This window comes from Rhamphochromis sp. 'chilingali' (genome assembly GCF_963969265.1).
Source record: "Rhamphochromis sp. 'chilingali' genome assembly, chromosome: 3".
Classification (NCBI taxonomy): domain Eukaryota; kingdom Metazoa; phylum Chordata; class Actinopteri; order Cichliformes; family Cichlidae; genus Rhamphochromis; species Rhamphochromis sp. 'chilingali'.
This window is the reverse complement of record NC_137931.1, coordinates 32,508,138-32,534,163: the sequence shown is the minus strand read 5'-3', so window position 1 is coordinate 32,534,163 and position 26,026 is coordinate 32,508,138. Positions and strand designations below refer to the sequence as shown.

At 39.8% G+C, this 26,026-nt stretch overlaps 1 protein-coding gene across 3 annotated transcripts; it reads right to left on the bottom strand.

Annotated features, from left to right (window-relative positions):
• Positions 1 to 14,534: 14,534 nt before the first annotated feature.
• On the bottom strand, positions 14,535 to 25,117 carry LOC308394053 (kynurenine--oxoglutarate transaminase 3-like). 3 transcript variants are annotated; one of them, XM_080878196.1, is made up of 14 exons: positions 25,057 to 25,117; positions 22,313 to 22,403; positions 21,970 to 22,031; positions 21,657 to 21,801; positions 21,384 to 21,533; positions 21,198 to 21,284; positions 20,823 to 20,945; positions 20,605 to 20,725; positions 20,278 to 20,354; positions 20,103 to 20,192; positions 19,843 to 20,029; positions 15,157 to 15,230; positions 14,972 to 15,058; positions 14,535 to 14,866 (listed from the first exon to the last, which is right to left on the bottom strand). In XM_080878196.1, the coding sequence occupies exons 2-14, from the start codon at positions 22,400 to 22,402 to the stop codon at positions 14,810 to 14,812; spliced, it is 1,350 nt and encodes a 449-aa protein (XP_080734322.1). In that variant the 5' UTR covers position 22,403; positions 25,057 to 25,117; the 3' UTR covers positions 14,535 to 14,809. The 3 variants fall into 3 exon arrangements, with proteins under 3 accessions (XP_080734322.1, XP_080734321.1, XP_080734320.1); XM_080878195.1 differs by having other exon boundaries at positions 25,068 to 25,112; XM_080878194.1 differs by having other exon boundaries at positions 25,010 to 25,100.
• Positions 25,118 to 26,026: the final 909 nt, after the last annotated feature.

The window sequence follows — 26,026 nt, the reverse complement described above, 5'->3', positions numbered from 1 at the left end:
TGCAAACTACAACCTGTGAAATATGTCTTTATGGTGGATGAAAGGATCAGCATATTAACATTCATTCATCTTCCGTCATGTCATGAGTTTAAAAAAAAAGGGGGGGGGGGGGGGGGGGGGGTACTGAAATAATGAAAAAAACTTGCATTTCTTTCAAAAGGAGAAACAAAATATAAATATGGAATTACAAGTTATTGTAGTTCATAAAAATCACAGACGGTGGACCATAATCTTTTTATGTACCGTTTTACTGAGTGTTTATACAGTGGGGCAAAAAAGTATTTAGTCAGCCACCGATTGTGCAAATTCCCCCACCTAAAATGATGACAGAGGTCAGTAATTTGCACCAGAGGTACACTTCAACTGTGAGAGACAGAATGTGAAAAAAAAAATCCATGAATCCACATGGTAGGATTTGTAAAGAATTTATTCGTAAATCAGGGTGGAAAATAAGTATTTGGTCAATAACAAAAATACAACCCAATACTTTGTAACATAACCTTTGTTGGCAATAACAGAGGTCAAACGTTTACTATAGGTCTTTACCAGGTTTGCACACACAGTAGCTGGTATTTTGGCCCATTCCTCCATGCAGATCTTCTCGAGAGCAGTGATGTTTTGGGGCTGTCGCCGAGCAACACGGACTTTCAACTCCCGCCACAGATTTTCTATGGGGTTGAGGTCTGGAGACTGGCTAGGCCACTCCAGGACTTTCAAATGCTTCTTACGGAGCCACTCCTTTGTTGCCCGGGCGGTGTGTTTTGGATCATTGTCATGTTGGAAGACCCAGCCTCGTTTCATCTTCAAAGTTCTCACTGATGGAAGGAGGTTTTGGCTCAAAATCTCACGATACATGGCCCCATTCATTCTGTCCTTAACACGGATCAGTCGTCCTGTCCCCTTGGCAGAAAAACAGCCCCATAGCATGATGTTTCCACCCCCATGCTTCACAGTAGGTATGGTGTTCTTGGGATGCAACTCAGTATTCGTCTTCCTCCAAACACGACGAGTTGAGTTTATACCAAAAAGTTCTACTTTGGTTTCATCTGACCACATGACATTCTCCCAATCCTCTGCTGTATCATCCATGTGCTCTCTGGCAAACTTCAGACGGGCCTGGACATGCACTGGCTTCAGCAGCGGAACACGTCTGGCACTGCGGGATTTGATTCCCTGCCGTTGTAGTGTGTTACTGATGGTGACCTTTGTTACTTTGGTCCCAGCTCTCTGCAGGTCATTCACCAGGTCCCCCCGTGTGGTTCTGGGATCTTTGCTCACCGTTCTCATGATCATTTTGACCCCACGGGATGAGATCTTGCGTGGAGCCCCAGATCGAGGGAGATTATCAGTGGTCTTGTATGTCTTCCATTTTCTGATGATTGCTCCCACAGTTGATTTTTTCACACCAAGCTGCTTGCCTATTGTAGATTCACTCTTCCCAGTCTGGTGCAGGTCTACAATACTTTTCCTGGTGTCCTTCGAAAGCTCTTTGGTCTTGGCCATGGCGGAGTTTGGAGTCTGACTGTTTGAGGCTGTGGACAGGTGTCTTTTATACAGATGATGAGTTCAAACAGGTGCCATTCATACAGGTAACGAGTGGGGGACAGAAAAGCTTCTTACAGAAGACGTTACAGGTCTGTGAGAGCCAGAGATTTTCCTTGTTTGAGGTGACCAAATACTTATTTTCCACCCTGATTTACGAATAAATTCTTTACAAATCCTACCATGTGAATTCATGGATTTTTTTTTCACATTCTGTCTCTCACAGTTGAAGTGTACCTCTGGTGCAAATTACTGACCTCTGTCATCATTTTAAGTGGGGGAACTTGCACAATCGGTGGCTGACTAAATACTTTTTTGCCCCACTGTATCCTGTACAGGATGGGTTGTGAACGTTGCAGTAAGGGCCTCTAGTCATTGCATGCCAGCCGTTTCAATGTAATGCAAGACCTTCCTGAAACTCTTGAAAGCTGACAGTGCTTGACGTGAGCTGTGTTAATTACAGTAATGGCACGCATTCTCATTAAGTTGTTGTTTACGTATCCCGGGGCCTTCTGAAGCCCAAGTGGTGCTCTGGTGTGCTCAAGCACCACCGCCTCACTGGTCTGCGTGGCTATGGCCTCGTTAACACAGACAGCTGTTCCTCCCAGCCACAGCCACGGCCAACATGATGAGTGGCGCCGGACATGCTGCTGAACACACCCACTGCTGGAGCAACTGTCAGAAATAGAAGCATCCCACAAGGCAGGAAAACATCAATGAGTAATCAGCGAGAAAGTGCTCCTTGGTTTATGTTTTTCCAGACCCAGCCTCCAACCCCCCCGCGAACCAGCCGATCTCCTTCATAACACTGTTCATGGGGCGCACTCATAATCCCGTCCTTGCCCTTTAAGTCGGTGCAGTCGAAGGTGCAGCTGGTATATAATTCTACCAGTAACCTGCGGTGAGAAAAGGCATGTGGATCACACAAACTGCAAGAATTCTTCAGGACTTCTCAGCTAGAGTCAGAACCCAAACAGTAAATTGTAGGTCCACATTTGTTAAAAATGAAATGATTTTTTAGTTTTAGTGGAGAATAAAAGTGTAATTTTCACTGCTACTCTCTAACTTAGCTGCAACATGCACACAAGTTATTTAGCAGTACATTCCAGCTGCAGGAAACATGTTACGGAGCTAAAATATCTTCATTTAGTAAATCGGCCAATGCAATGTTCTTCATATGAGATGGTGTAGTTCTCACATTACTAAAGAAGAATGAAGAATAGAAGTTTTGTTTAGTTTTTTTGTGAAAAAGATCTTCTCTGGGGAAGCGGCTGAATGGCATCAAGGGCTGCCAGGAAAGCCACACTTTCATCAGTGTATAATTCCAGCAGCCTGCCAGGACTAGGCTGACTCCCCACCCAGTCACCCTGTGCACCCAATTTGTTTGTTTTTTTTACAATCACTACAACCCATAAGTTAGCAAATGTATCTTTGTGGCCCACTGTTGTGGTTAACCATGTTTGCACCATCTTGCACTATAATACTATGTAAAAAGGTCATACAAAGATGTAATAAGCTGAGGAGTGTTGTGCTTACATAAGGGAGTATGTGCCTTTTTGTTTTTCCAAGTAAATCCCTATAATAGCTCATTTATTCGGTATCCAACTGATCTGTCTGCTCACAGATTAACTGCACAGACTTTAATCCGGTTGTGTGTTTCCAGGTTGCGCTGACAAATGCAGTGAAATTCTGTTTAGTATGTTGACTGTCTGGCAACTTGGATAACGTACAAACCCACTTAATTTACTGATGCATGTATTCTAATTATTCAAAATGAAATTAGAAATTTTGGGGAAGAGAACTTCTTATAGTGAGGCAGCAGTGCTAACTGCTGTGCTGCCCAAGGCTACCTAGTTAGTGACTGAAGTTTCAAAATAAGAGCAAGGGCCCCATCTGAAGGCAGACTAAAAATTTTAAACCTTTCTAATGCAACTAAATGAAATGTAAGAACAACTTTGTACTAACTAAAACTGAGCGTGAAAGATGCCAGGTGACTATTTTTGCAAGATGGTTTACCCTTAGCTCTCAAAGACCACAACAAATGCACCCTTGTGAGTAACCACAACAAGCTGACCTGAGGTGTTTTGGGATAATTCAAACTTGCTAATAAAATCCATCTGGAAACAAACAGGATTGCATCTTTGTCTGGGGTTCAGCATCTCGTCCAAAGACAGGTCAACATGTGGAGAAGCATGTTTGCTTTTGGGAAACAGAATGAGTATCTCCACCTGTGAATGCTAGGTCTGGTAACATTAACTAATGCAATCCATTTCCTGGTTCAGCTACTGATTGTTTTTTGCGAGCAGACCTCGAGTTACTGATCTTTCTGATTGATTTCCACTCAGAACTCTGCAAGTGCCTTACTTCTCTCACAGTCTGCTAACAACTAAGGCGAAACTTTTCAGGCTGTATTAGACAGATATCTGTGTATCAACCATCTAACTCCTTACACTGTAGAAGGCAGAGGTGTTGGTCACTCAGTCACATGGTCAGTTGGTCAGACCAAACTATCCATGCAGACCCTTAGTCTTGTATCCATCAGTTTCTACAAGATATGTTTTTATTTTTTGACCAAATTCTGCTCTGGAACATACCAAAATATATTTTAAGCTATGACTTAATATGACAAATGATAGAACTTGTAGGGATCAATCAGTCTGATTGAATCACAATCAGCCCATCTACCATCTAAAATAATCATGTAGTCTCAAATGAGACCAAGCAGAAATTGATTAATGCTTTCTTGAATCTATTGCAATATTTAAATTTCCACCTTATCACTACAGAGGAAAGATGGCGGCGATGCCTTCAAGAAAAGCAGGTTGAAATGTCTAATAAGGGAACACTTCCTTTTCTCCGAGTGTGTGAACTATAAAAGCTTTAATTTCCCTATCATCATTGGGATCTAATACCAATCTGTATTCTTTATTCAGGCCGTCTGTGTTGCTGCCAGACAAAGCCTTTGAAAAGCCAATTCCTGGGAATTAAAGAAAAGAGATTAAAATATCATTAGGTGCTACATAATTGAATGTCAATTCTGAATAAACTTGAATTCAATTCCTGGTCATTAAACTGGATGTGGTCTGCCTTTTTCCAATCATACTTTTGAGCACACAGATGAGTGCGAGGTACTAACTTCAAAATCATTAAATGGAAGAGAGTTTGTTTGGCTTTGGCGTGCCAGGCTCCTTTGATTCTGGCTCAGAGCGGAGGGATGAGCAGCTGGAGGAGGGATCAAACTGAAACAAAGCTTCAGAAAATTGAAGGAAACATGAGCATAATAATATTTAATAATTAAAATCTAACAAACAACGGCAACCGAATGAAGCAATCTGCAAAAGTGTGCAACATCATTTGCATAATTGACACAGCATCCCCCCCCCCCCCCCCTTTCCTCTGTAAATGAATGATGAAGACAATAAAAGATGTTGCTAAAATTGGGAACAATAACAGCAAAATTTCATCAAGGCCCCCATGCTCTGATTAATCTGCGCTTGAAAATCAGTGCAGGAGAAAGAGAGGGAGAAAGAATCAGAGGAGGCGGGGTGGGGGGGGTAGCTGGGTGATTAACAACAGCAGGGACTGCCACCGTGGACAACGTGCCCTGTTTCGCTCGGCTCCAGGGGCACCATACGAACACCCCTTCCACACAGCTGCTGCAGGCACTGACTAACTGGATCATCCCCCAAAGTCTGAATGAATTCAAGCTTTTGTATCGTCATTAACCCGTACGGCACAGTCTCCATGCCTCAGCACTTAAAAACTCACAATTCAGCGCCCACACCCACCCTCAAAAACCCCGTCTTTTGAGGCAGAAGATATGTTGACTTTAAAAAGTTGCAGTAAATGAAAAAGCAGCTGATACATTGCGCCTGATATCATTTAATGAGACATTCCTAAATGTTTCTAATCTTTCTCAGCTAATTATTTGCTATCCGAGTATACTGCCAGTATTAATTATTCAGTATGGAGGAACTGTATTGAATGAGAGCATAACACAATGAGAGACCTATTTTATATTCAAGATTTCTAATTAACGGTTTCTCTTTATACACATTTTCTATCTCTCTGATCATTTAGATAACAACTTTCATCATCATCTTTTGATGTTTACAAAATACAAAAAACAGGCGTCGCCGAGATTTATGCTGCACATTCGCCTCCTAATAACATTTGCATTTACTAGTCAATTAACTTGATTAAATTCATATTCCAAGTCTGATTCAACTTTGCTTGCACAGACAGTTATTGCTTAGTGAATTTAAAAAAAGCAGCATGGGCAAAATGACGCAACACACAAAAAGGCGGGAGGAGGCTATGTCAGGTCCTGTTAGGCTTAAACAACACAGGACAACAACAAAAAAAATACACATTACAATAATATAACCCATGTAGGCCATGCCTGTCTTAAGTTTCTTTCATCAGTTTTCCAAATTATAATTCAAATTTTGATCTCTTGTCCTCTGCGGACTTCCGTCGGAGCCCTGCTCAGCACATTAGTAAAAACATATGACGTTTCCACCGCATTCCTCCTCAATACCGCCACCCCACCACCACCCTCAACCCTCTGGCTCGGTATTCCCACAAGCAAGCGTTATCTTGTAAATTCCATGCAATTAGTAGCCTTAACATACCCAGAAACATTCATTTGATTTTAACCTCCTCTGTCCAATTAACAAAATCTAGGTTGGAAAATAAATGGCAGACGCCTAAGCAAATTAATTATGTGTCCACCAAGCTGTTAGCCCATGTGCAGAGAGCAGGGGCTGGCATTAAGAGCCGGGCACACACTGCCATATGGCCTGTGTGAGAGCGGACATCATTTGGAGGGTGCAGTGGTACACCCTTTAAATTCTCACAGATATTTATGTCTCGGCCATAATGGCTATATGACATATGCTGGGAAAATTCTGCAGAATTAGTCCAATATAAATGTTTTGATGACTGTTGTTTGGATGATGGGTGCTTTATTTTGATCCATCTGTGATCTCTTGGGCCATTTTTTGCTTTCAGTCGGAAGCTTAATTCTACTGCGAGATGGATTTATGTAGAAAATTACTTCTGCACGCTGCTCTAAATAAAAGCTTTTGTTCCCTGGAACTCGGCAAACTACTGTTGCAGCAAGAATTATTAAAGGGACACTCACTCAAATTCACCCATTTCTGCTTGTGAAAATAACCTTTTTTTGTGTGTCTTCATGATGCCGTATTGATGGCAGTATGATTACCTTGGCTAGGCATTTATAATAACTTAAAAAAAACCAAAAAACCTTACGTATCACAAAGTAGAGATGGAGGATATGAACTGGCTGGGAGGAATGGACCTAAAAAGATGCCTATGAGTTGCATTATGGGATATGTAGGATCCAGCATTTTTGGAGATTTACCCAAAGCCTGTAACCAAAGACTCAAACCCAGAGTATCTCTGCTCTGCACTTACAATTTGACCCTTAATTTGATCCATATGAAGTGTTTGCCATACATTTTAAATGCAAGCCCCTATCTCATGAAGACCGTCGTCTGCGCCAGCTAAATCAGACCTCATCATTGCAATGCAACTTTAAACTACAGAACATGAGCAACATGGCCACCTAGGGGTAGCACAGAAAACCACAAACATCTGGTCTCATTTTAAGGGCAGCAATAACCCAAATCCTACGCCATAACGGGATTGTGACATTAGATTATTGACACAATAATCATAATTAACATAAATTATGATGTTATTATACCAGCAGACATCTAATCCACAGGGATCTAGTGACTGCACATTAAGTATATCTGACAACAGCAGGCTGCATTATAATCCTATTCAGTTTTTCAACTGCAGTTGTTGCGTTCCCAGCACCAGTTCTCACAGTGCATTACCACTGTGAAGCTTAGTACATTGATATAACTGCATATACTTATGCACTGAAAATTCTCCTTGATATGGCACACAGTATGAAACCAACAGAAGTTTAAAGTGAAGTAAATGGAACAAAATCAACATGACCTCATGTGACTTGTGCCTACCATACTCCGTTTCAAAAGACTGCTCACATCTAAAGACATTGAGCTCTTGGTGAGAGGGTAGCCAGTGTCAAATAAAGAGTATATGGTAAGGAGATATGAGAGAATAATAGTAAGCAATTTTAAATCCCAGTGGCTTTCTTTAGTTTCTTTTAAAAAAAAAAAAAACGTTTCATGGTTATTTTAAATGCTAATCAAAAGTCCTTTCAAAAGAATAACCTGATTTTTGAACTGATCTGGAAGGACTTCATCCTACAGAAGCTTATAAGAAATGTGCAAAAGGCTCATCATTTGATTTATTCATTAAAGTGCATCTTATCATACAGGAATCACATAAAAGTTCAAAAGGTGTGTCTTGTAAGATTAGATATTCCTGTCTATTTAAAATTGTAAAGTCTTGAAAGAATTTTAAAACACGTTCAACTCTCTCTTTTTAAAAAATAAAACATATTTACATTAACAGTCCTCTTTCCGTACCTTCATAGTATACGAAGGGGGTGACGGTCTACACAAAGCTGTAGACTTTGCCATGATAAGAGATCTGGTAGAGTTGTATGGTTACTATTTTTAACAACCAGATTTATTTTGAGATTAGTGCCAATGTTCACATAACTTCAATACAATGTTTCTCCTGCTTTGGTGAATATTGATGCACTTAAGTGTTGCACATACAGTTAAGGTAATGAGTTTGTGCTACCTGACTTAATAGAAGCCTGTGCATTCATGTTATTTCAGGCCATTTCATATTTATTTTTATTATAGACCTGATGATATTCCTGGTTAAAATGTAACTAATAAATTCATTCAAGAATAGAAATTTGGTGGAGCAGTGAATACTGATGTTACCCATCTAATTTATTTGCACTGATCTTACTACACCTCACACACTGGTGTTACGATGCTAATGTACATTTGTACTAGTTTCTGTGACAGAGGAACCAAAGGATCGCCTTAGGTTTGTCTTAGGTAACACAAACATACAAAAAATACTGTTACATAGCTACATAGCAAACTAAACACAGAACTGAATTTAATAGATCAACACATACACATTGTACAGTAAATGATCAACATGCTGGTAGTGCCTGCTTTACTTTAGCAAAAACTGTCCCGAAATCACTTGAAAAGTCATGTGGTCTAAGTAATTAATATTACTGATAAACATGTGCCATCTGTTGCCAAGTTTCAAACACATTAAATCCTTTTAGCTTTTATTCACTGTAGTCAAATCACAGCAGGTTATTAGGGACAACCTCATGATTTCTTCATGGGTAAAGCAGCACAGACCCAGGGATCAAATTACTGCTGACATTTTATGACCATGAGGCTGTGGACACTGAGTCAGGCCTCAGTGACAGGAGGGTATAAGCACAGGAAAGGGATCTTTTGTTCAAGAGGCAGGTGTAATTTTTTTGTGTGTGATTATGTAAAAAACTGGCTGCTAGTTTCCATAACATCATCAGCTACATACACTGAAAGGTTCACACAGTCACGGTGTGTTGATGTTAATCTAGAGGTCGAAGGGGGGGAGGCTCATCACAGCCCTCTTGTTTGCCTAGCAGAACAGAGCACCTTCATCCCTACCAACAGCACAATTTCATGCCAAGTAGCTTGGAACGTTAACTATTAACTCTGAGGCTACAATTAAAAGCATTTCATCAGATAATGATTCCTCCACGACATTAAATGCAGGCACAGCCCTGTTGGCTATGACAGCTGGAAATGGCTTTAAGTTCAGTATTTATGGTGCACAATTTGCAGAGCACACAGAGACATGTTTTAAGCATGGAATGCCATCATTTGTCCAGGTACCATCATGCTACTCCAAATATTTAAAGGAAAGATACCGCAGCCTCCTCACCGGGTGTATTGGTTATGCAGCTAATATTTGGAGTACATCAAATGTTTAGTATCCACAATGATGAAATTCATTGTTGTGTGATTATTAGACAGTTAGATTCAATAATTTAGGTAAACTCAGTAATTTACTTGCATTTTGACTTCTTACAAGATGGTTCACATTATAACATTCAAGGTTTTGCCTGTTCGCTACAGAACAGCTCACATTCTACCAAAGAAAAAAGCCCAGAACTGTGATTAAAAACACTTTTGAAGTAGGGTTTCATTTACTCAACAACAAATACAAAATACTTTTAGTTAAATAAATGACCAGTCTTATAACATTCTGTTAAGTAAGACCCTTAAAAAAGACTCATTAGTATGACTATATGCAGACCAATCATGCTTACACGCAACATCTCCCACTCAAAAACCTCACACTATAGCAGGAAATCCCAGAGTACATAAGTAAAAATACCAACACTCTTCAAAGATCATGAATCATTTTGAACTCTCTGTTATTTCCATCCTGTAAAAGCAGAAGTCGTTTTTAAAAACAATCAATTTAAAATCAAAGACAGGTTTATTTCTTTAACTGAGCCATTTTTTCCCTTGCATCACTCATGTTACAGGGGAATCCAAAACACTAAATATCACATTAAAAGTGGATTTTTCTTTCAGTCTGATGTACTTTGTCTCCCCCAAGTGGTTCACAGCAGTGCTTCATTTTCTTGTAATGTTATAAATAAATATATAGATTAAACTATGATCAAATTCATGTCATTTAACTATTAATTATATATAAAAAAAATTTGAGCTTGATTATTTTCTTAACTACTCTAATTACTATAGATATCTATTTAACTATTTATCCACTACTTTTAATACAAAATTACTACATCATTATCTAGGAATTGCATTTTTGGTAACAGTTTCCATGTTGCAAGCAGCCTTTAGATATTTCACATTTTTAACTACTTTTGCTGTATCGACAATGTATGTACAGCACTTGTTTTATTATTTAAACAATTAAGCTGTGACATTTCTTGCTGTATCACTAACATGATTGCATGCTTATATCTTTTCGTGGAATTGTTTCATGAAAGTCATGATTACTACACCTTTGAGAAGTTAAAATATCTGAATGGTAATTCTAATAATTAGTTTCCCCTTTTTGTTTAACTGTACGTTTATAGCTATGGACAGGGACAGTAGAGAGTAGACAGGGCAGGGGGGAGTGATCTGGTACGGACTCAAACCCTGTAGCATTTCAGTATATGGGTAGCCTGTTCAAAAACGTGTGCTATAATGGCATCTCCAGATTACCTGCATAAGGAAGCTCAAGCCCAATACATGTGCAGAAGATTACTGTTACACATTATGAGTCACCAAACATACTCAAGAGTGCATCATACACAGCAAGGGTACTAAAGTAACAACTGGTGAAACTTAAATACATAAAATAGAGGTGTCAGTATAAATGAAACCACTGAAAACATACATACAGTGGGGCAAAAAAGTATTTAGTCAGCCACCGATTGTGCAAGTTTCCTCACCTAAAATGATGACAGAGGTCAGTAATTTGCACCAGAGGTACACTTCAACTGTGAGAGACAGAATGTGAAAAAAAAATCCATGAATCCACATGGTAGGATTTGTAAAGAATTTATACGTAAATTAGGGTGGCAAATAAGTATTTGGTCACCTCAAACAAGGAAAATCTCTAGCTCTCACAGACCTGTAACGTCTTCTGTAAGAAGCTTTTCTGTCCCCCACTCGTTACCTGTATGAATGGCACCTGTTTGAACTCATCATCTGTATAAAAGACACCTGTCCACAGCCTCAAACAGTCAGACTTCAAACTCCGCCATGGCCAAGACCAAAGAGCTTTCGAAGGACACCAGGAAAAGTATTGTAGACCTGCACCAGACTGGGAAGAGTGAATCTACAATAGGCAAGCAGCTTGGTGTGAAAAAATCAACTGTGGGAGCAATCATCAGAAAATGGAAGACATACAAGACCACTGATAATCTCCCTCGATCTGGAGCTCCACGCAAGATCTCATCCCGTGGGGTCAAAATGATCATGAGAACGGTGAGCAAAGATCCCAGAACCACACGGGGGGACCTGGTGAATGACCTGCAGAGAGCTGGGACCAAAGTAACAAAGGTCACCATCAGTAACACACTACAACGGCAGGGAATCAAATCCCGCAGTGCCAGACGTGTTCCGCTGCTGAAGCCAGTGCATGTCCAGGCCCGTCTGAAGTTTGCCAGAGAGCACATGGATGATACAGCAGAGGATTGGGAGAATGTCATGTGGTCAGATGAAACCAAAGTAGAACTTTTTGGTATAAACTCAACTCGTCGTGTTTGGAGGAAGAAGAATACTGAGTTGCATCCCAAGAACACCATACCTACTGTGAAGCATGGGGGTGGAAACATCATGCTATGGGGCTGTTTTTCTGCCAAGGGGACAGGACGACTGATCCGTGTTAAGGACAGAATGAATGGGGCCATGTATCGTGAGATTTTGAGCCAAAACCTCCTTCCATCAGTGAGAACTTTGAAGATGAAACGAGGCTGGGTCTTCCAACATGACAATGATCCAAAACACACCGCCCGGGCAACAAAGGAGTGGCTCCGTAAGAAGCATTTGAAAGTCCTGGAGTGGCCTAGCCAGTCTCCAGACCTCAACCCCATAGGAAATCTGTGGCGGGAGTTGAAAGTCCGTGTTGCTCGGCGACAGCCCCAAAACATCACTGCTCTCGAGAAGATCTGCATGGAGGAATGGGCCAAAATACCAGCTACTGTGTGTGCAAACCTGGTAAAGACCTATAGTAAACGTTTGACCTCTGTTATTGCCAACAAAGGTTATGTTACAAAGTATTGAGTTGTATTTTTGTTATTGACCAAATACTTATTTTCCACCCTGATTTACGAATAAATTCTTTACAAATCCTACCATGTGGATTCATGGATTTTTTTTTTCACATTCTGTCTCTCACAGTTGAAGTGTACCTCTGGTGCAAATTACTGACCGCTGTCATCATTTTAGGTGGGGGAACTTGCACAATCGGTGGCTGACTAAATACTTTTTTGCCCCACTGTACCTACATACATATCATATGTGGAGTTAGAGTCAGGCTGATATTATTATTTATTTATTTTTTTAAGATAAAAAGCAGAAAATAGCAGGCTAAGAATTGCTAGATAATATTAATAATCCAGGTTAGGCTAGGGGGTGTTTTTCTTTCTGTCTTTTTTCCAGGAAAGGAACAGATTCAGACAAGCTTACACGTGGATGGAGTGGAGCAGAAGATCCCCAGGGGGAAATGGCAGGACTTCCACGTCGCTACCCAGAAGAAGAGAGTCATAAGAATACTTGTTTTTGTTGTGGTATAAAACTGTATTGCCCGCTTACAGGGGTATCCTTTTTGTGAAGCAGCCTGCTGGTTCACATCCAGGTCCAGCGCACTGTAACTTGTAATTTCAACTGCTAAAGAATGAAAAATGGAATTAAAAGCAGTTGTAAATGAAAGGAAAAAAGTGAACCTGTTGGGGTTGCAATGACCAGGAAGTATTTGTTGTCAAGTTGATGTAGTTCCATGTCATAGCAGAAGGTGACACTACTAGAGCCAAAGATATGATGTAAGGGTAGACAAAAAAAATGTAGAAGAATTAGAATATGAGGGAATGGGATTGTTGTTGGTGTTAGCTAAGAGGATGTAATAAAGGCAGGAAGCAGAGATGAGAAAGGACTGGTTGTTGAGAAATAAGTAGAGAAAGAAAAGAGGGGTGAGTAAAAATGTTGAAAGCGGATTATAGAGTAGGATAAAGGTGGTGGCTGAGCAGGTGTTTTCCCCAAGTGCATTTGAGTGCAATTCGTTTTGGTGCTGAGGAGCATGGCAATAAATGTTGCATTCATGGGGATCCCGGAAATTTTTTTAAGCATTTTATATAAGTTTGCGTACACGGTCTCTGCATTAACAGCTTTAAAACGACACAGGACGTCACATTTTTATAAGTATTCAAGCTGACACTGAACTTTTGTCAATTGAGGGCTGAAGTTGTAGCTTAGCAGCCACGTAACACAGCTACACGGCTAGCAACACGATTACAGTCACGTGGCATGAATAGCAGTTTGACATGCAATCTCATTTCTGTCCGTTTTTACAAAATTAAAATCTCAGTCCATTACGCTGAAATGAGAAAATGACTGCAAAAAAAATCTTATAAGACTTCACTAAAAGCTTCACTAAGAGGGAGTCCTAATTGGACTTCTTTTTTCTTTCTGGCTCCTAGATAGTTATGAACTCACCTGAATGGTTGTGATGCCAAAGGCAAGTGGTATCACAATGCTGTATGAGACCTTTTGTTTTTGGCCAGGATTATTTAGAGATTCACTTGTTCCCATACATTACAAAAAGAATTTCTAATCCAACAGTTGAAAACAGTCCTCAAATGTTATCTCACATCCAAAACTAGGAGTAAAAGGTAAGAACGTATCCCTGTGTTGGTGTTGTTCCTGGATCATTAAAGCTGATGTTGGTACGGGTTCAAAAAATTTAACTGGTTTTCCCTCTGAGTGGTTTTACTGTACTTTAGTTAACTGAATTCTATGTATTCCATAAAGCTTTTAACTGTATTTTATTTATTTATTTTTTAGTAATGTCTTAATGTGTTCTTTTTCACAGTGAGCATGCCTGCACTGCAAAACAAACTGCACCAATGAGAACAAATCAAATGATTTAAGCAGAGAAACAGAAAACAAAATAACACCAAATTTTGTCAATACATTAATTCTCAAGCTTCTTTGGGATGCTCCCTTTAGGGATCGCCACAGTGCATCATCGGCCTTCAGCTCACTCCATCCCTAACATCCACTTCTAATAAATCAACCCCTCTGCACGTCCTCATTCACTATATTCATGTATCTCCTTCCTTTGATATCGTTCCCATTTCCTCCTGCCTGGGAGCTACATCTTCAGCATCCTTGTCAATACATTTAATAACTGTACTTTTTAAAAGGAGTCTTAAACCTTTATGGATGTTTGGTACCAGCAGATTGCTGTTAATCCAATGATTAGCACTAAAATTTTACAAAACATTTGATAACAATAAAGTTTTAACAAACCAGTCCCATAGTTTTAGTGGAAAGACTTTAGTGGAAAGGACACAGAAAAGGCACAGTTACAGCAGATTCTTTCTTCCTGTTCTGTTGTGTTTCACGATTTAACCCTCTACAAATAACAGCCAAAAACAGAATGACTGACTAAGGTTTTTTCATCTATTCAATATTTGGGTTTCCTTTCTCCTAACACACTGTACAGTTCAAATTATGTACTCTATATTCAACTCTTCTAATACATTTGGCTAATTTCCAGTTAGTGTAGAAGTCTTCCGAAGCACCTCCCGTTAAACCTTCGTCCAGCTCTTCAAGATGCTCCGCGCTGCGTCGAGAGTACTATCTTGCTGTTAAGAGAAACGGAGGAAAAATAAAAACTGCACCTCAGCCAAGATTCATCTTCACTGGATAATTTTAGAGGTACTGTGTTTATTGACACTTTGTGTGTTTACCTTAATGAAGCAAAGGCGAATATATTTCTCAAAGTCTTTCGTAGACTCTTCTCCAACAAATGCTGTAACTGGAATGGCTGCTAGTTTCTGTGTAAAATATATATTTCCATTTAAAAAAACAACAAAAAAACCCAACATTTTAAAAACATGTTGCTTCCAATATAGTAGAATGAAGAAATATTTACCTTTTCTTTAATCATCCACTTCACAAACTTGTAGTCATAGGCTTCATCCTCATCCATATGTGAAAGGTCCTGATCTATAATGAACACAGAGAGGGGGGATATACATTTTAAGGGTAAGGAACAGTCTCACTGACCAGTCGTCAGGTCAGCAGATCCTTACTGGGTTATTTTTGAGGTGTTGCTGCTAGGGCTGAACGATTATGGAAAATAATCTAATTGCGATTTTTTGCCCCAATATTGCGATTGCGATGCGATATGCGATTATTTTTTAAGGTCTTTGTCTTCTGTATTATTAAACAAAGACAAGCAATGTGGCTTTACCACACTCAGTTTTTCGACATCTGTGAACTACTAGACAGTCATTCAATTAAAAAATAATATTAAATAAATAAAACTAATAAATAAAAAATACACACATCTTACTGATCTCTGCAGTCAGTAACATTACACATAAAGTGCAAACATAATAGCAATTGTATAAACACACACACAAACACGCCTTTAAAATTTAAAGGCGTGAAATTGGACGGTCTAGCCTTCTGAATCAGAAGGCTAGTTCTGATTAGCGTCACCGCTGTCTCGGTGGAGTTTAATAAACTCGGCCGTCTGCTTCTTGCTATCTAAAATATAACCAGACACTGGTGTAAATTCTCGACTGTCTCATACTTCTGTTTAATAAGTTTTCTGTTTGACATTTAGTCAGCTGTGTGAAAACCAAGGAGGAACCCACCCGGGGGATTAATAAAGTTTTATTTTATCTAATCTAATAACTTTAATCTCAGCCAAACCGATTTACTCACGAACAAACAAAACACTGAAAAAAGCCCAACAATAACATTTTTAGGTTGTCTAAGTGACTTATATATTACGTTTAACCCGAGCAGCGAAACTCCGCGGTGATCTGAAAATGATGTGCCGGGAGTTGTGCCGTTCTCGGCCGCATCAGTAACCCTCGAGCTCCCGGCTAGCTGTCGAGCTGGTGGGTAGCAGACGCCTCTGAAAACGTCGAAGCACTTTTGCAAATATGGGATATCTTGATAAACCGAGCAGATACTTGATGTTTACACTAGAGCAGGGCGATATGGCCAAAAATATTTATCACGATATATATTTGAAAATTTGCGATAACGATATAACCGACGATATAATTGATGCGAGACAAAATACAACTCCACAACATTACTAGCGCAAAAAGACAACCTTCCATTTATTTTCACTTAAACAAGAAGCTGGTTTTTATGTACATTAAAGCTTTATAAAAATGTAACAGTGCAAATGCAAATTCCTTGCTGAAAGTTTAACCAAAAGGCATTTCCAGTAGAAATGGGCTGACATATCCTGAGCATAACCATGTATAATATCCACTGAAGTTAAAAAGAGGTGCTTTGCAACATTAAACTGCAGTGTGCAGTACGTATTTTTCGGACCATAAGGTGCACAGGATTATAAGGCACATTAAGCGAAACAAAGCAGTCCGATAAATCAAACTTTATTAAACTCATTCTTCTTGCTTCCTCCACTTCTGTACCATTGATTCATTAATGTTGAATTCTCTGGCAGCTGCTCTATTCCCATGTTGCTGCAGTATATTAATGACTAACCTCGTATTGTGGATGGATTGTCTCAGTTGTTCTCCTGACTGAAGTTTGGTCCGTTTACAGCATCCTGCCATGCGATTGCATTTGTCTCTAACCATGAAGAACCTTCACGTTAACTTTTATAAGTGGAAAAGTGTTAGTGTTGGTCCTCCAGCTTCACTGTTTATGTTATGCTAACATAGCTGTGTCGCTAGCGATCACGTAGCACATCATTATATACCAGCTAGCCCAACTTCAGTAACCCTACAAACGTCACTGCTGTTTAGTTTCCTGTCTTCATTTATGTTGGAAGTGATAGCAGAGCTGTACGTTTGATTTTTTTTCAGAAATCTCTCAGTCAGAACATGCAATATCATGCTTAGGTAACTAGCGAAACTAGCGAGCTAACTTCCGCTAGCTTCCTGCTAACTTCTAACTCCGTTAAATGTAATAACTTTTGTTTTCATGGATGCCTGGAAGTTAAACTTTATAGTTACACCTGGTAAAGCAGCAATGCTGATCGTTTTATTAAAGATGAAAGAATTTAGACAGGTTTTAACTCTCAGTGATGCTGCAGTGTTGTTTGACCTGAAGCATACAGAGTTTAAGACCCAGATTACTCCCAGATTTAAGAGCATCTTAGTCCGACAAATACGACAATAACAACGGCCGCTTGCATGTTCTGCAAAAAAATGTGCTTTGTTGTGTATCTGACGGACAAACACCAAACCAGTTCCACATCACTGAAGTTGCACCATTTTTACAAACCAATTCTGGTTCATCTGTTTCACTCAACAATCGGCCATGTGCGTATGAAAACAAAGGCACTGCGCATGCGCGTTTTACTCCCATTCTATCGCGATATTTCATTTTCCTATCGTTGCCTAACATTATACCGGTATTACCGTGAACGGTATAATATGGCCCAGCCCTAGTTTACACAACTACTTTCTCGCCTGAAAATATGTTAAAAGTTTATTTTGTGACCCAGAAAGATTAGTATGAGTAATTTTAAAACTTAGTAGCGGCCGCCATTGCTGGAAACTGGAGTTTGGCTGGGCCGCGCTATGAATTCTGGGATATGGTAGTAATTTGGACAGCCTTCGGCGCGTCGCTGTGACGTAATCGGTCTACAAATGCGGCCTCAGGAGGATGCAGCCCATGAATTTGGACATGTCCAGAGTATAATCGCAGCCTTTGCGGTTAGAAAATTGCACTTGATCATGTCGCGATATTATCGCAAATGCGATATATCGTTCAGCCCTAGTTGCTGCAGCTTGGGGGTTTTTCCAGCCTATTTCTTATGAAAATTACATTTAATGAATAATATATTTATACTCAAATCTCACTTAACTGATTGCAGGTGATCAAGTACACACAAAACATGTTGTAATACTCTCCAACCACTGTACCTGTCTGGCCTTACCAACTATGCCTACCGGCTAATTCATGGGATGGCGTTTGGGCTGGTTTTGTCACACAGGCATGGGAATCTGTTCGATCTAGTATTCATAAGTTATCCACATGACGGTCTACATATGCAGGGTTCATACGCATTTTACAGGGTCAAATTCAAGCACTTTTTAAGCACTTTCAATGTCCATTTTCAAGCTTTTCCAGCACATTACCAAAAAAAGAATGCATGTTTAACTTAGCATCACCTCAGTAAGGCCATGTAAAAATTAAAACAAAAAATGTTATTTAAAAATGTCCTTTGTTCCCGTTTGTTAAAACATAGAAAAATGCACCACCAGGGAAATTTGGTAGCACAAAAAAAGTGGCTATTCTTTGTGCCCATATGGATCAGTCCCTCTTATTACATTATTTCCTTAAGCCTTAAGTTGGTTAATTAAGTATCGGACTAATGTTTAAACCTTTTACTTGAGTGAACTCACATTACTGTTACTACTAAGTAATGTTAGCTAAATTCACAGCATATTCCATAAATCACCATGCCATAACTAACTGCCATAACAGCGCTGACGTACTGCATCACACTCAGTGCATTTCAATCATTTCTCCAGCAAGTTTGATAGCTAGCAAAATAATAGTAATAGTTTTGAAAATTTGCATGTGTTATGTACACATTCTCAAAAATTATTTACTAGGACTAACCTATCATGTGACTCGAGAGCGCAAACTCCGCCATTGTCGTTTCCATCAAACACTCATTTAAACAGCAATCTCCAGGCACGTTAGCGCACTCATCCCCGACTGTCCGGGGGGAGGGGCGGGGTCACACATTGAAACAGACTGACATGGAGAGGTGCTAGGCAGCCCAGGCGGAGAAATTTTACTTTTAGACTTTGTGACTTATTTTATTTCTCTAACTGATAAGAAAACTATTCGGTCAGTTTTTTTGTGGTAAATGAAATACAGTTTCAAGTATTTTTAAGCACCACATCTGAAATTCAAGCACTTTTCAAACCTTGAAAAGACAACATTAAAATTCAAGCATTTTTAAGGGTTTCAAGCACCCGTCGATCCCTGCATATGCATACTTTATCAAACTTGCAGTAATAGATTTTCTGGTCACTTGGGGACACCAAAAAACAAACGGTGTACATGACATTCGTTGTGTGAAGTTTCGTTTGAGTCACTCACTGAGCTCACTGCATATTAAAAACTCCTTTGGGGGAAGATATTTTTTAGGGTTAATGATGTAACTGTCTTTGTTACATCAATAGCAACCGTTGGTTGAGATTACTTTCTTTTTTGAGTTAAAGGAAATGGTAAATGGACTGGTTCTTATAAGGCACTTTTCTGCTCTGCCTGGATACTCAAAGTGCTTTATACAACTAGCCTCATTTACCCATCCACACCTATTCATACAGACACTTTTTCCTATAGAGGTTCTTTATATCTAAAATTCACATGTTTGGCATACAGACTGGCGCAGCCAGGAATTGAAGCACCATCCTTCCAGTTAGCAGAAGAACTGCTCTACCTCCTGAGCTACAGCCACCCCAAAGCACACAGTATAAATATGAAAACAGAAAATTGTTAACTAGACCCAGCTGAAGTTAGAACACAATACCAAACTGTAAGAAACACAAGTCACATATAACTAAGTGTTTTGCGATGTCAGTTTAAAATTGCAGTAACTCACTAAGAGCTGTGACATCCACGAGCATGAAGTAGCCTCCCTCTGGGATTACGGGAGTCATGCCAGCCTCCTCCACAATGGCAGCCAGGCGGTCCCTCTTTCCTTCAAGTTCATCTGCCAGTGAAGTGAAATAACACTCAGGCTGATCCATCAGCTCATAGTTTAGGAGTAAACCTTGTGCCACTGCCTCCTGACAAGAAAAACAACTTTAGAACTGAAGTACAATCAAGAGCCAGCATAACTGGGATGTTTGGTGGACTCGCCTGCAGAGGTGTGGGACAGGTGTACAGGGAATTCTGCATGACTGTCTGAAGATGCTTCATCAACTGCTCAGGTCCAATAGACCAACCAAGCTAGAAGATACAAATGTCACAACAAGGTCAGATTAGTGATTAAATAAGTCATCGTTAAATAATAACATGGCTTAACACGACTTACCTTCCATCCAGTCACACTAAACGTCTTTCCTGCACTGCCAATAGTAACAGTTCTATCCCACATTCCAGGCAGAGTTGCTGCAGAGAGAAAACAATGTTGAAATGTCAAATACAAAGTAAAAAGTAATTATGTGCTTCAACAATTTGGTTCACAGTCATAAAGGTAGAATTAATAATTTAAAAACACATAGGAGCAGGCGCCAGTTTGTGAAAAAACGTCATTTTGATGCACAATCTTGATTACGTTCTTCGAGCTGGACATGGCCGTCGCTCCTAACTACATTTCATGTTTGTAGCTGGAGAAATGCCTGTTGACCAATACACATACCAATTTTGACATGCTGGTGTCCCCTGTAGACGAGCCACTCATAAACCTCATCACTGAAGCACAGAGTGTCATGTTTAATGCAGAGGTCTGCGATCATCTGCAACTCGTCTTTGGTGAAAACCTGCAGGAAGAAGACAGGAACGAACTGGTCAGAGCAACGGTCATCGTCTCAGTGGCTTTTTCAAACACAGTGACAGATAACTTAGCTGTGTGCTTACCTTTCCAATGGGATTGTTGGGAGTGTTGATGATGATGGCCTTTGTCTTAGAGTTGAATTTACCTGCGAGCTCATCTGGGTCCAGAAACCAGTCAGCGCTTGTGATCGTCTTCTTTCCAGACTTCTGAAATGTTGATTTGTGTTAAAGGTACTGACATCTGCTAACATCCTCAGGCCGGAGCAGCAGGTAGACAGTGCTCCATGCACTGAATTCAGATGAACTCTTTACAGCACAGCACATCTTTCTAACAGTGAATTTTCTCTTTTCTCATGTTAATAGTTTAATTATATGTTGTACAGAATAGGTTATATTCTTTTTTGCAGGTTGTTTTAAGTTGTATTTGGGGATGCAAACTAAACACATAGCCATACTTACAAGTCTTAGCGGTATCAACACAGGCTTGCCCCCGGCCATACGAACCATAGGTACATAACAATCAAAGAAAGGTTCAATAATGATGACCTGGAAGAAGGGAAATTACACAGTGAATGCGCTGGGAGAACATTTATGGATGTAAATATGAACGTTTGTGAATATGAAGCACGGGAGCGAAGTCCTCACCTCATCCCCTTCTTCCACTAGAGCTTGGATGGCGCTAAATAAGGAACCATAACCACCAACCGTGACCAGAATTTCTTTTAAGGGATCAATCTGACGTCCATAGGCCTTCCCATACACCTGAGAGAGGGCCTTCACCAATGATGGATGCCCCTTTTCAATAAACACAGAGCATAAGTGAAAGAACAGAAAAACCATAATAATGCAGTATTCATTAAGATGGTATGGGAGTTTTAACACACGAAACTCTGCAGATTGTGATCCACAAAGACATACAAAGCCTCTGGTGTACTGGTTCATCCTGTCAACTGATGCGGCCTTCGCTAGCGCTTCCTTGACATAAGAAGGTGGAGGAATGTCTGGAAAGCCCTGGCCCAGGTTAACAACAGATGGGTCGGCTGCCAGTGCCGTGAATGCCACCCTAAAGTAACACAGGAATAAAGCTTCACTAGAAACAACAGAAATTAGTACATATTTCTGACCAACGGGCAAACAAAGGGCATATTTTCATATTTGAAAGTGGTACAAAAGTGGTCTGTTAACAGAACTCCTGCCGTCTCTTACAAAGACATACAAATGCTTTACTCACCAGACGTTCTTGTCCAGTCCTTCAATTCTTTTGGCATGTGTGTGCCGTGACATCATTACGTGCTGCAACAAAATACAAAACAGTATGACAGGTTCCACTACTTAATCATTTCCAGTCACCCAACATAGAAGAAATTGGGGTGGTGGTAAAATAATCGTTAACTAGCTCGATCTTGAGAAAACATCAACGTTTCAGGACTTTGCTCGGTGGCTGTGTAGCTTCTCCAGTTATACATCTACAAACATCGCTAACAAATCAGTTCAATCAGTGCATCCTGCCGATTAACAACCACATATCACATACCCTCTGTGGCTCAGTTCAAATCTTTTTAAAGTGCTGTTACCTGTGAAGTAGTAAATGTCTTTCTGCAGGTTACGTGAGCTGATCGACATGTAAACCTGGAGCAGTTCAGGACCTGTCGTGCAATGCTCATGCTGCACAAAAAGAAAGGCAATTAAAAGAAAGTGAGATAGTTTACTTCTGCTTTCCCAGTATAACCTGTAGCTTTGTGCAATACCTTTGCTGCTGTGACTATGACTTTGTGCTGAGTTAGATGCCTCCGCATGGATGAACTGTGGTTTTATCGTTCTAGTAAAGGACAAAGTCCTGCTTTTTTCTTCTTTTATTTTTTAAACAAGACATCAGTTATCACCGACACCCCAAACTGAAGAATGTAGTCTGGCAAATTAACTGTTAAACGCTGTTTTTGCTTTGTGCCTTTTGGTGAATTTACTTTCATCAGATCACTTTAAAAAGAAAAAAATAACCTCAGGATTTCAATGCAAAGAAGTGCAGCCAAAAATGTGGCAAGACAGATTTAATTATAAGATTAATTATCTGTAACTGGATCGGGCAATCTTCAAATGTGGTAACAACTATTAATGCACTCAATGTAATACTTTTTAAATTTGTAACAGGAGAATTATTCTTTAACAAATCAATTCAATACATTCATAACAAAATTAATAAAAGGACAATTTTAACCTTTGGAGATCCCTAAAAAAGACATCCACCTTGGTCCCTAATGGACATAAATGTCCATTCCCCAAAAAGTGCAATAAAAATATTATATATTAATATTTTTTTCCACTTTAAATTGGTCAGTCTTTTAAAACTACTTCTCCCTGAAATATTCATATAAAGTTTTAATTATATTTTCGTTGTTTTAACCCTTTAAATCCCAGTTTTACTTCATGAGCGCCCTGTTTTTTTAGCCCCCAAAAACAAAAAAACTCAATATTTAAAAAAAATAACATTTGAAGTAATATTTGATTGTTATTATAATTAGGCCTTTAGATGGACTAAAGATTGGCACCAAGAGTCATTTCGATCGCCTTTTATTTTTTTTTCCAGGAGCGCATTTCATAAAATGCACACTATCGACCACGCCCAAAAAGTGCAATAAAAATATTAAAATTTTAATTTTTTTTTTCACTTTAAATTGGTCAGTCTTTTAAAACTACTTCTCCCTGAAATATTCATATAAAGTTTTAATTATATTTTCGTTGTTTTAACCCTTTAAATTACAAAAAAACTAAAAAAAAAACTAAAAAACTAAATATTTTCCCAAAAAAACATTTGAAGTAATATTTGATTGTTATTATAATTAGGCCTTTAGATGGACTAAAGATTGGCACCAAGAGTCATTTCGATCGCCTTTTTTTTTTTTTTCAGGACCAGAAAATGGTCTCCAGGCGGCAAATGCTCCTCCTCTAGGCCGAAATAAGTGCATGTTGCCGGGGTAAGTCGCGACGATCACCGGGGGACGATCACCGGGGACTGCTTTTTCCAGCCCACACGTCCGATACCACGTGACAACAAATACGTCATTTCCTGTTGACTAAAAAAAAAATGCACCCTCTCATGGTCCTAGGGACCAAAAAATGGTTCCGCCCGATCAGCGGGCGAAGCCGCTGCTGCACGCCGGAAATGAGGCTTCATTTCCGGCAGGTCTGTCCAAGCAGCCCGCTGTTTTCCAGCAGAGGTCAAATGTGAAGCAAGGGCGCCACCCGGTGGACAAATAAAAAAATTACAACTCTAAGGCCTGTAGTCCAAAACGAAACCTAAGCTGGAAACCTGACGATCCCTTTGACCGTAATTTTTCTGGCGTGAAAAATAGCGTTTATAATGGGTTTCAATGTGGACATTTTTGTCCAAAGGGACTAAGGCGGGGCGCCTGCTTAGTGGGCTGCCCACTGCTTCACTGAGTGAATGGGTCAAATGCAGAGAAAAACAAGTAATTTCCCCATGGGGATCAATAAAGTATCCATTATTATTATTATTATTATTATTATTATTATTATTATTATTAAGGTGGATGGATTTCTGTAACTTAGCCATTTTAGGCTGATTTAATGAATTGACACCACAATTAAAAAAAATAAGTAAAAAAAACATTCTTTGACAAATTTGGCTATATTCCACTCAACACAGTGAAGATGGTTTAAAACTAAAAATGCAAAAGACAATAAATGTCCCTAAGGACATCTGAGGGTTAAAAACACTTGCTCTTTTGCATTTGTTTCATACACATTAAGTTTAGCAAGACATCTGCGTGGTTATCTCGGATCTTTACATTCTTCTTAAAGTTCATTTTCAAACTTTCAACTTAGGGCTTTGATATTTTCTGCACTATGGTCAATACATTGCAATAAAAAAACTAACTGCCTACAGCTGCAACAGTAGGTGGCGCAGATGTTCTTCACTTCAGCCCACTGTCCCATCACGGGTACTGCTGGGCAATACCGGGGAGATATTATCCGGTAGGGAGACGCTGAAAACCCATGAACCGGTTTCACCTGCTGATTTTCCCTCAGTCGGTTTATGCAGCTCTGCTGGCTGACATAAACGTGGATGTTCTCAGTGAAACATCTGAGTCATGTGCTATCGTGGGCTGTAGATGAATACACAGCACCAGCTAGCTGAAGCTAACGGTAGCAAAAATGCTGATTTAGGGATTAGCTGCTCCGTTAGCTTCGCCTTGCTATATAACCCTCTGCTGACAACCAATGCTATCAGCCCTTCTTCACACATCACATACCATGCAGTCGTAGACGTTAAGGCACTGGCTCTGCGATCAGAACGTACTTAACACTTACAAACAGGTCCAGCGGTCAGGAGGAGGAGGAGACGTCACTGCTGCTGCGTTTAAAGCTACCGGAAATTTGCGAGTTTTAACTCTTAGCGACACTTAGTGATATGAGTAAATGGCTCGACTCATGAGGAAAAGCAATACACACTTTATTTAATTTTTAGAAATCCAACGAAAGTCACTTAACACTTAACAGCATGAGGACCGTTAAAACTCCTAAGTTCACGTTTCGTCTTCAATTATTTGTTTACGTAACGGACGTGAAGGCAGCACTTTACTACCACACAGGCCTGTGAGGTGACGTTTGTGTCACGTGTGGGGTAACAAATAATGATTTCACCTAAGTAGTCTTTGCGGTCACTTTTTTTACTCTGTCCATTAGTTCATTATTAAATGAGTCGGCATCTATAAGCCAGTTGATGCTGTTAATGTCACGTTTAACAAAACAGCCACCACATCCAATTAAACAGTCCTGGGTGGATTGTTTATGAGTCTGTGCCACGACTGACACCGTGGCAATGTGTAACAAGATATGCAGGGTTGTATTTGGAAACAAGGTTATCGAACATTTCTGGGTGAATTGGACAATAAATGCAGTTTGGGGCTACATGTCAGCCAGTGGTCTTCTGGATCTTGTCAAAATTGTTGGCATTTTGAGCATCGACCATGCAGTACTATCTGGAAAGCATCTGATTGGCAGTAGTTTAATTTGTTCCTTATGAAAATGGTCCCAAACACGCTGCCAATGCACTAAAAGCATACATAGATAGAAAACCATACAACTGAAGACAATCAGGCATGGGTTGGCCACCCTGGATCCAGGACCTCACATTATTGAAGCAGTCTATGATCATCTGGACAGAAAGTGGAACAAAATGTAGCTAACATCGAAACAAGAGCTCTGAATGTCCTGCAAGAAGCCTGGAGAACTATTCCTGAGGAAATTACCGGAAAGCTTGTCTAAGA

What these genes read in the sequence shown, in the direction of transcription:
- LOC308394053 (XM_080878196.1), bottom strand. Translation starts at nt 22,402, where the DNA reads ATGAGCATTGCACGACAGGTCCTGAACTGCTCCAGGTTTACATGTCGA. An exon ending in TGTTGATACCGCTAAGACTT is followed by an intron (nt 20,946 to 21,197) that starts GTAAGTATGGCT and finishes TCAACATTTCAG; the next exon opens with AAGTCTGGAAAGAAGACGAT. An exon ending in TTCGCCTTTGCTTCATTAAG is followed by an intron (nt 14,867 to 14,971) that starts GTAAACACACAA and finishes TTCTCTTAACAG; the next exon opens with CAAGATAGTACTCTCGACGC.